At 34.2% G+C, this 18,781-nt stretch overlaps 1 protein-coding gene across 2 annotated transcripts in view; it reads left to right on the top strand.

Moving 5' to 3' along the window:
* WDR7 (WD repeat domain 7) overlaps positions 1–18,781 on the top strand; it is a 454,202-nt gene that overhangs the window by 324,072 nt on the left and 111,349 nt on the right. For both annotated transcript variants that reach the window (XM_043964540.1, XM_043964532.1), the window contains one exon: positions 15,715–15,832. In XM_043964540.1, coding sequence (XP_043820475.1) covers positions 15,715–15,832 — 118 coding nt within the window. The remainder of the gene's footprint in view (positions 1–15,714; positions 15,833–18,781) is intronic.

The raw sequence follows: 18,781 nt of genomic DNA, 5'->3' as shown, positions 1-18,781 counted from the left end.
CCAATGAAGAAAATTGGTAAACAGTGTATATTATTATACTATTAAGTCTGATTATTTGTTTAAAATAAGCTTACTTGTTGCTTATCCTGATAAACTCAAAGATATATTTATGTTGTATTTACATGTTAGTGTGTTTGCAAACACTATGATTTTTAAATAGGTAATTTTAATCTTTCTATTACATTCTTTTCCGTCATGAAGATTAGTATGAGTCTCTGTACACAGCACTGAATAAATGAATGTATCAGCATGTAGCCTTGAGGAGCCCAATGTAATTTTCATCATGACAAATTGCATAATAAGCAAGAAAGTGTTTGCTTATTAATCCATAACAAGATTTAGATTGAAAATGGCCTGTTACATCTATGACAGCTATAGTACTGACTGCAGAAAGGACCAAGAGAGAAAGCAATGGAGCAACAACGTGTGGAGGGGTTTACATGTGCATCGTACTGTCTGTTGCCCTGCTGGGTTGCCCCTTTTTGTGCCTGATTTACCATGCATACAATAACAGTGCACAGCTGCCTTGCTTCTGTCCGTGATGTTAAGCATGTTTTATGAAAGAGCTTTTATGCCAGGCTTGTGCTTTTTAAAATTTCAGTTCACGTTTACTGAGAAACACACAGGCTGTATTTCCTTCTTTAGCATTATTCTTCTTCATTCCAAGAAAAAAGTCTTAGCTCAGACTTACTGCCTCAGTCTACAGCACCTAGTAGTTGAGTACCTTCAGCTTATACCCTGCTTAATCCAAACTGTTCCTATTAGGCCACCACATTACATAGCACAAATCTTATTGAATCTCCTGCCCAGGAATAGTAACAGAGTATTTTACTTAGAATTAACTAAGCTTTGATTTTTTTTAATTAATAAAGTATTTTATTTTTTTCCATTACACGTAAAGATAGTTCTCAACTTTTGTTTATACAAGCTTTACAATTTCAGATTTTTCTCCCTCCCTCCCCCCTCCCCTAGACAGCAGGTAATCTGATATAGGTTTTATATATATATGTGTGTGTGTGTGTGTGTGTGTACATACATATATATATACATATATATATACACATAATAACATTAATCCTATTTCTGCATTAGTCATGTTATAAGAGAAAAAATCAGAGCAATGATGAAAAACCTCAAAATAGAAAAAAAAACAACAGCATCAAAACCAAAAGAAATAGTATGGTTCATTCAGCATCTATACTCTGCAGTTCTTTTTTTTTTTTCCTTGGATTTGGAGATCCTCTTCTATCATGAGTCCCCTGGAGCTCTTCTGTACCATTGCATTGGTGAGAAGAATATAGTCCATCACAGTAGATCAACACTCAATGTTGATGATACTGTGTACAATGTTCTTCTGGTTCTGCTCATCTCATTCATCATCAGCTCCCGCAAGACCCTCCAGGTTTCTCTGAACTCCTCCTGCTCATCATTTCTTACAGCACAATAGTATTCCATTGTGTTCATATACCACAACTTGTCCAGCCATTCCCCAATTGATGGGCACCCCCTCAACTTCCAATTCCTTGCTACCACGTAAAGAGCAGCTATAAATATTTTTGTACATGTGGGTCCCTCTCCCCTTTCCATGATCTCTTTGGGAAAAAGACCCAAAAGTGGTATTGCTGGGTCAAAGGGTATGCACATAAGCTTTGATTTTAAGGAAAGTGATTAAGGAAAGGCTACTTACCTTTGCTTCAGAAATACTCTTTCAGCTTACTTTTTTTTTTTTAAAGCATTTCACCACATTAATTTAAACATCTTCTGGGAATTTAATCACACTAGTGATTTTTCTTAACATTTGTATAGTCTTCATTTCATTTGAATTTAGTTGATTATAGAGGAAATTTAGTTATAGCTTAATAATTTTATAGATTGATGAAGATATAATCACAAACAAACAGAAAATAAGATAATTTCCAGTGTTAAAGTCTCTCATAGACTTTACAAGTAATTTTTTAGGTCTAATCTTGATTAATTCCTTGCATTACTTTTAAAGAACTGAACTTAATAATTAGGAAGTACCTACTTGCACATAATGAAGAAGTTGTTATCTAATTTAATTCTCTTTTTGGTAAATAATTTTTAACGAAAACATCCGGCTCTTAAATTTAATAAATAACCCTAGGAACATTTCTAGAATTTGTTGAATATAATTTTTTTTAGTCCTTATTTTCTTTTCATTGGGCCCTTTTTCCTATACATAAGGGGATAAATTCCTAAGGGAAACTTTGGGCCATTAGGAAATACCAGTTGAATAAAAGGGGAATGACTTCTATATTTCAAGTGAAATTTTAAAGAATTAATTATGGAATCATTTTATAGTTCAACTAAAAAAATGAAAATGCCTATCATATTTCTTAATATTAGAGGTAATATTATTGTGACTGCTAAAGGATCTATCAGCATTTTCATTTAAAAATCACAAAATGTTGATATTTTCATTGAACCACTATTTGAAAAAATATTATCATCTCAGTTTCATGAAATGAATCCTAAGGTACCTCTACTTTAATTTCTTAAAATGAACTAACAATTGGCCCTTGACAGGAATACATCAAATGAACCTCACTTCTTTAAATACTTGTAGACTTTCAAAAGAGGAATATATTTACTTAGAGGGCACAGGTGTGAATTGAATATGATGGGATGATTTTTGTAAAGCATTTATTTTTTATTTATCCTTGTTTTTTGTGGGGCAGGCAGGGCGAGGTGGCTTATGTCTGGGGCTGGATTTGGGCTTGGGGCCTCCTGGGTCCAGGGCTGGTGCTTTGTCCACTGTGTCACCTAGCTGACCCATGATGACATCTTTAAAATAAAGTTAAGGGGGGCAGCTAGGTGACACAGTAGATAAAATGCTGGCTCTGGATTCAGGAGGACCTGAGTTCAAATCCAGCCCTAGATACTTGACACTTACTAGCTGTGTGACCTTGGGCAAGTCACTTAATCCTGGTTGCCCTGCAAGTGTAAATAAACAAACAAACGAATGAATGAATGAATGAATAAGGGAATAAATAAATAAATGAATGAATAAAGTTAAGGGGTAAGAGGAATGTACTGGAAGAAAGGGAAAGGGAGAGGTGGAAGGGGGCAAAGTAGCTCACATAAAAGAAATAAGAAAAAGCTTATGGAGTGGAGGGGAAGATGGGGAAGGAGCTGGGGGAGTGAGTGAACCTTACTTTCATCAGAATTGGCCCAAAAAGGGAATAACATACACACTCAAGTGGGTATAGTAATATATTTTGCCCTGAGAGAAAGTGGGAGGTGATGGGGAAAGAGGGGGAAAGGTAAAAGAAGGGAGGGCAGATGGGGAAGATCACAGTAAAAATCAAAACACTTTCAGGGAGGGATAGGGTGAAAGAAGGTAAAAAATAGAGTAAATATCAAAGGGAGAGAATAGGATGGTGGGTAATACAGGTAGCAATAGTAACTGTGAAAGACATGATGAGCAGGATGCTATCAGAAGGACATATGAAAAATGCAAACCATCAACAGAGGAAGAACTGATGGTATTTGAATACAGACTGATATATAATTTTATTTGTTCTTTCTAAAGTTATTTTGTATATTTTCTTTTATAACTTGACTAATGTAAAGATGTTTTGCATAACTGTACATGTATGACTTATATTGAATTGCTTGATTGCATAGGGAGGGAGGAAGAAAATTTAGAACACAAAGTCTTAAAAAATAAATGTGAAAAAATTTGGTGTTTTTTCTTTTCTTATATGTAACTTGGGGAAAATTCTAAATAAAAATTAAAATAAAAGGGTCAAAAAAAGGGTTGGGGGGGCAGCTAGATGGCGCAGTGGTTAAAGCGCTGGCCCTGGATTCAGGAGTACCTGAGTTCAAATCCAGCCTCAGACACTTAACACTTACTAGCTGTGTGACCCTGGGCAAGTCACTTAACCCCCATTGCCCCGCCAAAAAAAAAAAAAGGGTTGGAAAAGATAATGATAACAGTCAGAGTAGGAATAGCTTAGACATTGCTCGGGATTTTGAAAAATAAATTCTTAGCAGGGAATTGGAAAAAAAAGAGTTATATCATTCTTGGTCAATGCAATACACTATTTCCAAGGTGGCCAATTATAGGCTGAAGTTTTTCAACACCTCCCTCTAAGCAACTTCAAAAGAATGGGTCAAATCAAATTTGGAGTGGCAGAGCCAACAAAAGGTCAAAGTGAGACATTATTCTGGTCCAAGAGAACTTGGGAAGTTGGCAGAAGTTTGTGACACTGTGTGGTGGCAGCAACAATGGCGATAGCAGAAGAAGCTTTGGGAGCATTTGACCCAGAGATAGTAAGAAGATTGGAAAACTGGTGATAAAGAGATAACAGAGGACCCTTTCCCAGCACTGAGTTCAGCTGCACTGATTGACAACTCTATTGCCTATATACAGTTCTGGGTCATGGTTCTAGGGCTAAAAGAAGTGCTGGGGTTTGGTCACAAGGGAGCAGGGGCCCTGATTGCAGTAATAAGGCAAAGAGGACCATTAGTAATTGTGGCTACAGGGGATCAGGGAACCTTCCTAGCTAAAGACCAGAACACAGACCAGGAGAGCAATGACTATACCCTTCTCTACGTCAAACCACCTTAGAAGTACCAAAAACTTTCAGTCCCCCAGAACAAGCTCTGAAAATAGCACTAAAACCAGGCTATAGCTTGACACAGTGCCTTCCCAACCCCAGATTAACAAAATTGGCTTTAACATAGAATTGATAGTCAAGCAGTAGATTTTGAAAAAATTAGGATACACACACACACACACACACACACACACACACACACACACAAAATAAATTTATTATAAAAAGTTGCTACTATGGTATGGAAGACCAAGACATAAACTCAGAAGATAACAATATGAAAAGAGCCACAAATCCTCAAAGAAAAATGCTAATTGGACCTAAGCTCAATAAGAATTTCTGGAAGAGTTAGTGAAAGAGATAATGGTGGTAGAGGAAACATTGGGAAAAGAGAGTGATGTAAGAAAGTTTTGAAAAGAGAATTAACAGCTTGGTTTAAAAAAAGGCAGAAAAAAATACTAAGGGAAATAATACCCTAAAAACCAGAATTGGCCTAATGGTAAAAGAGGCAATTCACTGAAGAAAAAACCTCTTTAAAAAGCAGAATAGGCAAAATGGAAAAGGAGAAAATCTCACTGAAAAAAAGAATTTAAAAAAAATTAGAATTGAGCAAGTGAAAGCTAGATACCATATTTCAAGAAATTATCAAGGAAAATTGCTCCAATATCTTAGATCTAGAGGGTTAAATATAAATTGAAAGAATCCACTCATCACCTCCCAAAAGAGATCCCAAAATGAAAATTCCCAGGAATATTACAGCCAAATTTCAGAGCTCCCAGGTCAAGGAGGTAATACTGAAGTAAGCCAGAAAGAAACAATTCAAATATAATGAAGACCCAAGCAGTATCACAGGCAATTTATCCCACAGTAAATCAGAGAGATTGGAATATGATATTCTAGAAGATAAAAGAGCTAGTATTACAACCAAGAATAACCTTCCCAAAAAACTAATTATAATCCTTTAGGGAAGAAAATGGATATTTAATGAAATAGAGGACTTTCAGGAATTCCTGTTGAAAAGACTAGAGCTGAATAGAAAATTTTACTTAAACATAAGACTCGAGAAGCATAAAAGGATAAACATGAAAGAATAATCATAAGGGTCTCAATAAAGTTAAACTGTTTACATTCTTTTATGAGAAAATAATACATGTAACTCCTAAGAATTTAACCATTATTAGATCATTTAAAAGGAGTTTACATAAACAAAGGGCATGGATGTGAGTCAATTTTGTTGGAATGATTTTCAAAAAACATTCAGGGGTGAGAAAGAAGGATGCACTGGGAGAAGGGAGTGGTAGAATGGGGAATTTTTCTCTCATAAAAATAGACATGGGGGGGCAGCTAGGTGGCGCAGTGGATAGAGCACCGGCCCTGGAGTCAGGAGTACCTGAGTTCAAATCTGGCCTCAGACACTTAACACTTACTAGCTGTGTGACCCTGGGCAAGTCACTTAACCCCAATTGCCTCACTTTAAAAAAAAAAAAGACATGGAAGGAAGAGCTTTTATAGTGGAGGGGGAAAAGGAGGTAGGGTGGCAAACAATGCTCAAACCTCACACATTGGAATTTGTTCAAAGAGGAAGGAATATATATATACCCTCAGTGTGTACAGAAATGTAATTAACCCTCTAGGGAAATAAGAAGAGGAAGGGGATAACAGAAATATTGGGGAGAAGATGATAAAAGGAAACGCAAGATTAAGGGAGGCAGTGGTTATATGCAAAATAGATTTTTTTTTTATTAAAAACATGTTTATTTTGTTACATTTTAAGTTCTGAACTGTTTCCCTTCTTTCTCACCCTGCACTATAGAAGGTGACCATTTGACATAGATTTATAAATTTATAAATATATATATATATGTATATATATGTGTGTGTATATATATATGTATGTGTGTGTGTGTGTGTGTGTGTATATATATATATATATATATATATATAAAACATTCTTTGCATACTTGTGTTTATCAGTTCTTTCTCTGGTAATAGATAGCATCTTCCTTCACAGGCCCTTTGTGGTTGATTTGAGTATTTATAGAACTCAGAATAGCTTGATTTTTCACAATTATTTTCAAACAATCATTGCTGTTATTGTATGCAATGTACTCTTGGGTCTGATCATTTCTCTTTTCTTTATTTTATGCAATTCGTTTCATGTTTTTTTTTTTTCTAAAACCAATCAGCTCATTATTTCTTACAACACAGTAGCATTCCATTACGATCATATACTATAACTTCTTTAGCCATTCCCCAGTTGAGGGGATTCCCTCAATTTCTAGTTCTTTGCCACCACGAAGAGAGCTGCTATAAATATTTTATAAGATATAGATTCTTTTTTTTTAAACTTTCCTTGATCACCTTGAGAAACAGAATGAATAATGATATTGCTGGGTCAAAGGGTATACACAGTTTTATAACTCTTTTGGCATAATTCCAGATTGCTCTCTAAAATGGTTGGATCAGTTCTCAGTTCCACCAACAGTATAGTAATGTCCCAACATTTGACACTTTTAACTTCTATCATTTTAGCCAGACAGGATATCATCTAATACTTGTCAGACTGGCTAAAATCAGTAATTATTTAGAGGCAAAATATACTTTTTTTTTTAAATCCAAGAAGCAATTTTTTTGAAATGTCCATGAAAGCCTGTGGAAGAGAGGAACAAAGCACTAATTCTTCTAAAAACCTCCTTTTTAAAAAAGTCTAAAAACAACTTGTGCAAGCAATAAAAGCACAAGCAAACTTTTAAGGGCAAAGCTACCCCCATTTTCTGTTTGTTATCAATCCAAATACACACATTTTTCATCCAAAATATACTTTTGAAGAGAAACAGGATTTTCTTTATTTTTCTTGCTTTTTTTATAATATGGAAATATGTTTTGAATAATTTCATATATATAATTAGTATACTGTTTGCATTTTTGGTTGGTAGGAGAGGGGTTGGAGGATACAGAGAATTTGGAACTCAAAATTTTGCAAGAATAGAATGTTGAAAATAAATAGTATGTTTTAAAAGTTATTTTGGGGCAGCTAGGTGGCGCAGTGGATAGAGAATCAGCCCTGGAGTCAGGAGTACCCGAGTTCAAATCCAGCCTCAGACACTTAACACTTACTAGCTGTGTGACCCTGGGCAAGTCACTTAACCCCAATTGCCTCACTTAAAAAAAAAAAAGATATTTTAGTCTGTGTTTACTGAGTGCCCACTATTTGCTACAGAATAATATATTTAAAACAACTACTTATTATAATCCCATAGTTTCATATATATTATATATTTATGAGAAAAGGCTTAAGATATGATAGGTAACCTACTAGTAAAGGCAAACAAATAAAGTTCACTTTTCAGTAAAGGCAGATATTCCATGACATGAAAAACATTCTGTAACCCCACCAAAAAAAAATATTTAAATAGGCTTTAAAAATCACTATTTAAAACTATGAAGAAGATTGTACAGTATAGATTTCAATTATATACAGAAATCCATGCACATTGAGTAGAAATAACCAACACTTCCATTTCCATATTTGAAAGACTTGTGCATATACCTATATTTTATTTTTTAAAGAAAAATTTTTTTTGAAAATTTGTTTAGTATTTTATTTTTCCCCAATTACATGTAAAAACAATTAACATTTGTTTTTAAAACTTAAGAGTTCCAAATTCTCTCCCTTCCTTCCCCACACCCTTCCTGCCCTCATTGATAAGGCAAGCAATTCAACATAGGTTATACATGTGTAGTCTTGCAAAACATTTCCATATTAATTATATTGTGAAAGAAAACATAGACTAAAAAACTCAAGAAAAATAAAGTTAAAAAAGTATGCTTCTATCTGTATTCAGACACCATCAGTCCTTTCTCTTGGGATAAATAGAATTTTTCATCATAGGGTTTTCAGAGTTGTCTTGGATCACTGTATTGCTGAAAAGATTTAAGTCTATCACAGCTGATGATCTTACAGTATTGCTGTTACATTTCGCTTTGCATCCACTCATGTAAGTCCAGGTTTTTCTGAGAGCATCTTGCTCCTCATTTCTTATAGCATGAGTATTCCCTCATAATCATATACCACAGTTTGTTCAGCCATTTCCCAATTGATGGGCATCCCCTCAAATTTCCAATTCCTTGCCACCAGAAAAGAACTGCTATAAATACTTTTGTACTTATAGATCTTTTTCCTTTTGGTTTTTTTAATCTCTTTTTGGATACAGACCTAGTTGTGGTATTGCTGGGTCAAAGCTATACACAGTGATATAGCCCTTTGGGCATATTTCCAAATTGCTCTACAAAATTGTTGAATCAGTTCCCAGCTCAACCAACAGTGCATTAATGTCTCATTTTTCCCACATTCCCTCTAACATTTGTCATTTTCCTCTTCTGTCCCATTAGCCAATCTAATAGGTATGAAGTAGTACCTCAGAATTGTTTTGATTTGCATCTCTCCAATCAATAGTGAGTTAGAGCATTTTTTCATATTGTTATAGATAACTTCGATTATTTCCTCTGAAAACTCTTCATGTCTATTGATCATTTATCAATAGGGAAATGGATTTTATTTTTACAAATTTGACTCATTTCTCTATAACTTTGAGGAATGAGGCCTTTATCAGAAAAACTTGCTTCAAAATTTTTTTCATAGTTGCTACTGCTAATTGTATTTTCAATCATTTTATTTCCACACACACTCCCTTTATTCTGTTAGCTAGTGGGTTTCAGAGGCAGGATTCGAATCCCCTGTGTTCCTGACTACAAGACTAGCCCTCTATTCACTTGCATCATGCTGTTATCATGATACATTGTTCAGTAAAATATTGAGAGCATATTATTTCCAAATGACATAATGGGTGATACTCTGAAAAGTGAGGAAAATAGCTGCATGTATTGCCTATTTTAAAATTTATATTTGTTGATTAGGTGTTTCATCTGGATGAAATATGAAAAAAAAAGTGAAATTGTAGTAAAACAGTAGAATAACCATGTTTTCAGATGATCCAAGAGACCATGTTAGACCTACACTTGTCTTTGTTTTGGTATGTGATCTTGCCTTCAGTATGCCTGTTCCATCATGCAGAGCTTTTGCTCTGAAAGAGGCCATACAGAGCAGCTGGCCCAGCTGCAGGAGGTGGTTAATCTCTGCCCACATGTGACCACTGCTGTGTGATGTTAATGAATGAACAAGAAGCCTGTTGCTTTTCTAGAAGAGTCATACCTTACTTAAGCTTAAGGAAAAAAGAAAACAGCCCACTGACAGAAACCTATGTGTCTATTATAAATTACGTATAAACCTTCTGTGTGATAAGACTCTTAAAGGTTGGGTTTTATTTCATTTTTATATATTGACCTGTATAAAATAGACTTGAAATTAGTTATTAACAGAAGCTTTATATTTTGAAATCAAGTTTTTTGCTATATTTTCAATTTCTAAAAGTCTAAGGGGGGAAAACTTAACAAATATATCAGCACTAATCTAGAAAATTTGATTCTATTTTCAAACAGCTGATTAACCTAGAAAATTAAGGACATGAAAGAAAGAGAACACTTTAAAGATAACCCAGAAAACTGAGGGGAATTGATAGAAGACTTGGGCAGGGGTGGGGTTGGAAGGGGGAAATACAATAAAACTACCAAAGCTTTTTCTACTTGATTGACTATGTTTTCCCAATAATTTTTGAATGTCACTGAATCTTTTTTGGCTTTCAGTGTGCTGTTATTGTTGTTCAGTTTGGTTGTTTTTATATCTTCAGGGAAAGTTCTAAAATGTGTGTATCTGCTTATGCACCCACTCCTGTACATGTGTGTTTACTCTATTCTTTTACTTCAGATTTCATTTTGACAGATGGTAAAGTCTGACAGTTTTCTATAGTGACGTTTAACTGAAATTTTCTTAAATGTAACATTTAAAGTATTTTCAAACAGATGGATAAAGGGGTAGAATAGAATTAACAGTCATATTGTGAATTTAGCTTTGGGAGATCTTTTCTGTATAAATTTCTTATTTGTAATGCATATTGTGTGTATTATATTATGTTTTCCATTTTTACTGTAAAATTGGTCATAGTCTATTTTTGAAGGTTTCATATCAAAGGGAAGAAAATCCTAGAAAAAACACAGCCATTCCTCTGTATATGATTAATTATGAAAGCAGTTTCTTTTCCTTCTTGCCCATTCAACATATGTTCACATTGAATTCAATAAGAGCCTATCTAATATATTCTGTTGTATTCTTTAAATTGTGTTTTCGTAAACAAAATATAGCCTGTTAACTTTGCTCATTTAAAGACTAAGCTTTATTCTGACAAAATAAAGTAATTTGAAGGTGCCTTGGGTTACTTAACACTTTGAGTCCTATAATTTAAAAGATTTGGGTCCAAGACTTGTGGGATTCAAAGCTAAAAAGGACCTCAGAGATCACTTAATGCAACCTCTTCTTTTAAAGATGAAAAACTTAAGAAAGAAAGGTTCAGTAACTTGCCCATGTGATCAACGGTAGACAATTGGATTGTGAACCTAAGTCTACCAGCTCCCAATGCAGTACTTGGCTCTGTCATGGATGCTAAGGTAGATGTTATATGTAAAGATTTTTGATAACTTTCCAGATATCAGAACATGCAGACTATAGCTCCTTTGATTCCCTAAAGAATCTCCTTCATCCCCTTATTCTACAAAAGAGCATTGTGTTTAAATGGTAGGTTTTATAGACTCTTACACTTTTGCAGAGGGATAATCCCAGTTTAGGAGCTGTCAAAAAAAGTGATTACAAAATCCTAATATCACCAGCAGAATAGTTTTAATAGGCTATCAAGCAAGAGGCAAAATTCTGTATCAAAAAGATTACTGTGGAGGGACTTAAAAATTCATCTTTGTTCCTCTGCTCATTAGCTCTGTGTTTTGGTTTTTTTACAAGTCATTTAACCTACCTGAGTTTCATTGAGTTTCTTCTTGGAAATGGAGGGGTGGGGTATGTGTGTTCATTAACTGTAGAATGGTGAGTTTAATGTTAAGCTGTCCTAGAAGGTATGCTAAAACTATGCAAAAGAAGGTATGCAAAAACTAGTTTAAAGTGCCTAGAATGTCTATATCTTTTGACTTTGAAATTGCATTGCTAGACATTTACCCTAAGGAGGTTAAAGAAAAGGTCCAATATACACAAAAACATTCATAGCAGCATTTTTTTTTTAATGATAGCAAACAGCTGGAAACAGAGTAGAGTTCCATTAATTGAGGAATGGTAAGTAAATTGTGGCATATGAATATAATGGAATATTAAAGGATGTTTTAGGTAAACGATTACAGTTGGTGATAGGAAAGATGGCCTTGAAGGTAGGGTGGCTGGAGGCAAAGAGTCCTGTTAGTAGGATGTTACTTAATCCAAGTGTACAGTAAGGAGTAAAATGGTCATTTGGACATTAAACGAGAGGCATTTCAGAGAAAGAACTGATAGCATTTGGTGACTGGATATGGAAGATTGTAAACTCCTTGTATGTCTTATTTATGCCTTTCTTTGTATCTCTACTGCTTAGCATAGTACCTGGAACATAGCTGCTTAGTAACTGTGACAATGAGAAATCACTATGAGATTTAGAGCCTGAGTGACTAAGGAAAAGATAGTGTTACTGATGAACATAGAAAAGTAGGGAGGAAAATCCAATTACTTCACTGAGTGTTTAATTATTTTGGTGTCCTATAAACATGAGGCCTCCTCAAGAAGACCCATAGCCACTCAAGGGGCTATCATAACAGTTTGTTTAGGAGCAGACAGATGGATAATGAATGCATATTGTCCATATTGGAGTTTGCATTTGAACAAGCCATTCATTAAACTATTCAATCAGTAATGCATGTGCTTTAATGCATTACATAACAAAATAATATATTTAAAATATATGTTAGTTTTTTTCAAAAAAAACAGTTTTAATATTGTTTTCACTTAACTAACCCTTATAAGAACCTAAAGCTTTGATAAGACACCATGCATGTCATTTTGAATATACCATTATTTTTTACTGTATTATGATATGAAAATAACTGATTTCTCTTTGTAACAAAGTTACAGATACTACAATTACTATTTTGTTTTGTTGCCTACATTTGTTCTTGAAGGAAATGCTAAATTTCAGTTAAGAAATTAGGAAAAATAAAGATATGATTTTTCCCCCATCTAAGTTCATGGGCACTGTGAAATCCATCCATAGACCCATTGGTAGAACATTGGAGAGGACTGGATCCATGAACCCCAAGTTAAGAAGCCTTCCTTCAGTGGCATGTAAAGTCCTTTTGGACAAGGAGTACTTTTGTCTTTGTATCTTCAGGTGATAGCTGTGCTTTGTACATTTAAATATTTGTTGAATTATAGTGAATTTTAGGAATTACAAATGGACAGTGAACTTAACCCAGAGTTAAATAGGAGAGTTATCTAGATCCTAGCTTCTTAAACTGTGAGTTCCAGCCCCACATGGAGTCATATAACTGAATGTGGGTGTCATGAAAAATTTGGAAACAGTAAAAGATTATGTATACCCATTTTATATACCTGTATAACTGGGGTTGCATAAAAATTTCTCAGACAAAAAGGGGTCAATGAGTGCAAAAAGTTTAAGAAGCCCTGAATTAGATCATATTTTGGAAATTCTGTAGTGCTTTCAATAATCCAAAGCTGTGTCCTACTACAAAAGACTTTTTAAACTCTAATATTTTTCTAATAATACTGCCTGAATCTAAATTATGGAAACTCTAGAATTTAAGAATTATCAGAATTTCAGATGATTATAAGAGTAATAAAAGAGTGTTACGTAGGGTACAGCATATTTTCATGGCCATGTAGGTTGTACCAAGTAAACAGCCCAAGAACTGTCTCAGTGTCCAACACATATGAGAAGACCTAGAAAAATGCATCAAGCATGTTGCATAGATGCCTTATGGAGCATCTTAAACACTAGTTCTTCACAGAAGACAGGAATAGGTTGTGGTCTGGAACTGTACAGGGCTTCCCAAATTGATTAGGTCTTAAATATCTGTCAAAGTGGCATTGCTTGGTTGCTCAGTTTTAAATTACTATTATAATGAAATTCTTTGTTTCCATAAGTTTAGCTTATTAAAAATATCATCTTCTATGATATTGATATTAAATAATTATCTTTAATATAAGTTAATTCTGAGTCCACCAAGTTTTGAAGATTTTAAAACAGGTAATCATTGAATACCAACCATATACAAAATGCTTTCAAAGACTTGTATTAGACATAACACATCAAATCAAGCCTGATACAGGAAAAAACTATTATGGTTTACAATGCATTTGGATAGATTATAAATTCCACATACTAAATTATTCTTTTGTGATTTATCTTCATTAATACTGTCAATGACTATCCACATTCATAGACAGAAATACTAGCATAGCTAATTCCAGAAACACTTTAATTAATTTTGGAATGTGATTTTTAAAACTCTATGTTTCTACCAAGATGTGTCCTAGTCTATAACTTAAGCTAATTTAAATAAAACACTCAAATCACAATACTTGTTCCACATTAGTCACTTAGTACATATTTATTGAATTGAATTGGTGAAGCCCAAGAAAGCTATCCAGCGATCTGAACTAATTTTGGGTCAGGCTATTTTAAGTCTTTTAAGTTTCAGCATTCTGAAGCTGATCAGAGAATCACCTAATAATATTTTGATTTAGGCTTTTTTGGGGAGGACCAGTGTTTGTCAGTTAATCAAGCTGACTTTTGTATGGAAGAGACCTTTTTTCATTATTTCATTTCTCAATTTCACTTGCCCATTGATCTTTCCACAATTTTTCTTTTATTCCTTTCGCTTCTGATTTAAATGATATTAAACATTAAATGTTTTAAGGGTAAAGTGACAAGTGTTATATGTAAATATCTTTATCTGGAAGACTAGGTTATGAAAATCATATGTGATAATATATGTGTTTTATGAATATTTTAAAAGCATATTTTCAATAAGGATTGTGAAATTTTGAAGAACACTTTTATAAATGGCTATGCCCCTGGTACCATCTGAAGTTTAAAATGTTAAACCTTAGATAAATTTGGGAGATACAGATTTTTATATTCTGAGAATTTTAAGTGAGCATTACTTGCTTGAGAGATGAAGCCTTATCTTAGTGAACATTCTTTAATCTTTCATTCATTTCTAATGTTTTTTAAAACATAAATTTGCATTACAGAGTAGAAAACATATTCTCTCATTATATAAGAAAAGTCCTCTTAGGATTCATGTGTACTTGTCTCACACTTCAACCAGAAGTCATCATATTTGGATTTATACCTTTACCATTGTGATTGGGAAGGATTACAGAGAGAGAAGGAAATGTTTAAGCTTGACTTTAGTAGAAATTATTGGAAGAGCTAAGGGTGCAACAAAACTTGGCACATCATCTTTTCAGTAGCTAATATTGATATTTTTTTTTCATGATCTGAAGGTGTTGATTTTAATGTGCATCCTTCCTTATCCACAATTTGCAATATCTTATGCCTGATCCTTTCTGTTCTATAGAATGTCAGTATCAGTTAGCATGCCTTATATATTGCTCCAAATACTTCTTGTATCTGGAGCAAGAACTAGAATGCTGATTGCTTAAGCATTATGTCTAGGTAAGCCAGTCATACTTAGAACATCTCATAACATCACAAAGAACAAAAATAATTTTGTCCCTTTCATTTCTTTGGAGGTGTTTATCTGGGTATTAATGCTGTTTAAAGAACCTGGGTTCTAATATCTCGAATCCTGGTCTCTTAGTGCATATTTCTTTTGGGAAAATGTAAAAGAAAAAAACTTTTCAGGACATTCTTTCTTGCCTTATTCTAGGCTTTGTGATATTTATTCAGTACTAGGGCTTGATAATTTGTTAACAAGGCTTTTTTAACAGTTTGGACAGATGCACACACTGTTTTCAGTCTTCACGGTTAATTATTCGATTTTGTATTTGATGCTCGAACACCCTGACTCCTAATCACTGCTCATTGTTGGCAGTCCATTATATTCTAACTGTTTGAGTGCTCCCATTGACCTTGAACTGACATTATAAGCTGTGTCTAATCTTTTCAGTCTATATTTCTAATGCTTTTCTTTTTTTCCCTTTTGTCTGATCCTCGTTTAGCATCACAATGGGGCTGCCCCTGAGTCCAGCAGCTGACTCCGCCCGCTCTGCAAGACATGCCCTCTCACTCATTGCCACTGCCAGACCACCCGCCTTTATCACAACTATTGCCAAGGAGGTAAGAGGAGCTTTTGAGCAATCCCTGAGCCTCTCTCTCCAAAAGAATACTTTAATTTAAGCATTCAGTCTTTAAATGTTGAAATTTAAACCTTATAGAATAACTCTTAAGTGCTAAAGTAGAGAAATTAATATGGACGAATGAATAAGCTCATTTACACAAAATGCTAACTACTAATGTCCACAGCAGAAAAAAAATAGCTTATTAATTTATTTCAGAACTTTTGTGTGTAATTTCTATTCTCAAAGCTAGCAATTAAAAAAAAAAAAGCATTTCTTATTGGTTCTGGTTTCCTAGCATGAACCTCAAGACTTCTTAAATTCAAATGATCTATATTGTAACTCCCTTGTGAAAAAGGATTATGCATTGTTCATCTTTGTATCCCCTGAGAACCTAATATAATACCTTGTACTATATAGTTATGTGCTCAGTAATTATGTTAAATTGAAATATAAACAACTTTTTTACCAGGTACTTGTTTATAATCAAGATGGAATTGCCTATTTAAAATCAACTAGTTAGCTATGGAAATAGGTGTGTAAACAGAACTATAATTGAAGTTACTAATTGTTTTTCTCTGCTATAGGTCAAACCTAAAGATGACCATCAGTTGATCTCAACATTGGATATAGTGTAATGGGCTAATGTTACTACCTGTTTGAAATTCAAGGAAAGAACAGTAAATTGATCTTTCCAGTAAAAAGACCTGATAGCTTCTTTGTAGGGTGGGAGGAAGGGAAGGGAAGGCAAGCTTCAGAATACTAAAATGGTTTTACTCCATCTCATAAGTTGTATGCTGTCCTTCATATGCTAAGATGATGTTACTGAGTTTGTTATGTACTATGAGCTATTTTTCATGTAGTAGTCATAGGTTTGTAAGTACTAAGTAAGTACTCTTAGGCATACCAACTTGTGAACTCATAGACTCTTAGGTCTACCCCCAAAACCATCTCTATATGAAAACTCAGTAAATATTTTTTGAATGAATAAATGAACAAATGAACCTAAACACTCACTGAGTAGCTCACTGGGTTAGGGACAGTCAATAAACAATCATCAAACATTTATTAAGCACCTTCTTTGTACCAGAACTGTGCTAAGCTGGGGATACAAAAGAGGCAAAAAACAAGGAGTTCACAATCTGATGGGGAAAACAACATAGGACAGGGATTAGATTTGTGATTTCATTGGCATAGGGGAACTCTCAGATAAGGAAACTCCCTCTTTCAATTTAAATCTATCTGTACTGTCTCTGTAGCTTAGAGTAGCAACTCAATCCTCAACTGAATCCTGAGAGGTTAAATGATTTCTCAGAGTCATAGATCCATATGTATCAGAGGTGAACTTGAATCCAGGTCTTCTTGCTTTGAGGGTGGCTCCCTAACCACCACCCCACACAATCTTTCTGCTTATATAATTCAAAGCCAGCAATGGAAATGTATTTTACAATGTATATCACAAAATACTGAAGCAAACAGGGCCAAATGACTTTTCCAGGGTCACACAGCTCTTGTCTGAGGCCAGATTTGAAATCAGGGAAATGAATCTTCCTGACTCTAGACACAGTACTGGAAATATAGAGTAATGGAAAAGATAGTGACTGCTCACATGACGCCTGTTTCACAGAAATGGAAACTGGTGCTCAGAGACTTTGTGGCTTGTTGGCCACTGGTCAGGCGATGTCCCAAACTATGGTGTCTTCTTTGCAGTTGACTGAATGTTCTACTGTTTTGCACTGTCTCTATTTAATTTCCATGTCTCCCCCCCCACCCCAAAATAAACTGTGGTCCATTTTGTTTCTTTCCTGATTCTTGAAGGAGTAACTCAGGTAAAAAGCATGGGTTTATGCACTTTCAGTTAAACAATGAAGGTGCTGAACCTCGTAGTCTTCCTGAAACCTGCAGAAGAAAGGCAGTCGAATTTCTTCTTCTTTGATTTGCCTTTCTGTCCTGAAAAAGGCATCAAGGAGGTAGATAACAACATTTTTTAAAAAGGCATTGTGTAGTAGATAGTAGAAAAATAATTGGATTTGAAATCAGAACAATGGAATTTGAATCCTGGCTTTGCAACTATGAACAAGTCAGTTAACTTCTAGGAGCTTCACTTTCCTCATCTGTAAAATGGGAGTATTAGCACCTGTACTGTTGTGCTAATACTCTGTACCCTGTGAGAGTTGTTGTTGATAAAACACTTTCTATATCTTAAAGTACTATACAAAAGTGAGCTGTTACTTTTACTTAAGAATGTCTAATGATTAATATCACCATTACCTTCTAATTTATATTTAACCCTAATAAATATGTGCAGTATATTAAAGCCTTCTTATAGTTCATATTAATTTTGGGATATCCTTTAAAAACCCTTACTTCTGGCTAAAATTCAAGGCAGATCCATCTTATACTTAATCCTGTTTTATGGTGCATAGTATTAGTATGTTCTGACATCTCTGTATGTGTATTGCAAGTGTAATATACATTAATATAATATAAGTGTATAACATTTCACTATTTCATGGAAAGGTTTGTTTTTGTTTTTACCAATCCATTCTCTTGTGAAATGTACACAGACTTTAAAATGAAGGTATTCAATATTGCCTGACAATCTGACCAGGTTTTTTTGGGTATCTTTGTGTGCTTGGTTCTGTGTTAATCCCCTATAAATGGTAGGCATTAAAAAATTGCCTTTTGTTAATATTACTTAGTAAATCTGAAAACTAGCAATTTGTATTAGATGAATTTAAAAATACTTCTTTACCTAACCCAAAGAGGCAGCAGGGCAGGACAGTAAATATTGAATCATGAAGACCTAAGTCCAAATCTAGTAAATGTTGCTTATAAACTTATTAGGTTTGCAACTCTTGCAAATCACTTACCCTACTGTAAAATGGGAATAATAATAATATCTACTTTCCAGTTTTGTTATGAAAATAAAATGAGATATATGTAAAGT

This window comes from Dromiciops gliroides, chromosome 1, assembly GCF_019393635.1.
Source record: "Dromiciops gliroides isolate mDroGli1 chromosome 1, mDroGli1.pri, whole genome shotgun sequence".
Lineage (NCBI taxonomy): Eukaryota > Metazoa > Chordata > Mammalia > Microbiotheria > Microbiotheriidae > Dromiciops > Dromiciops gliroides.
This window is presented reverse-complemented; position numbering and strand designations above follow the sequence as displayed.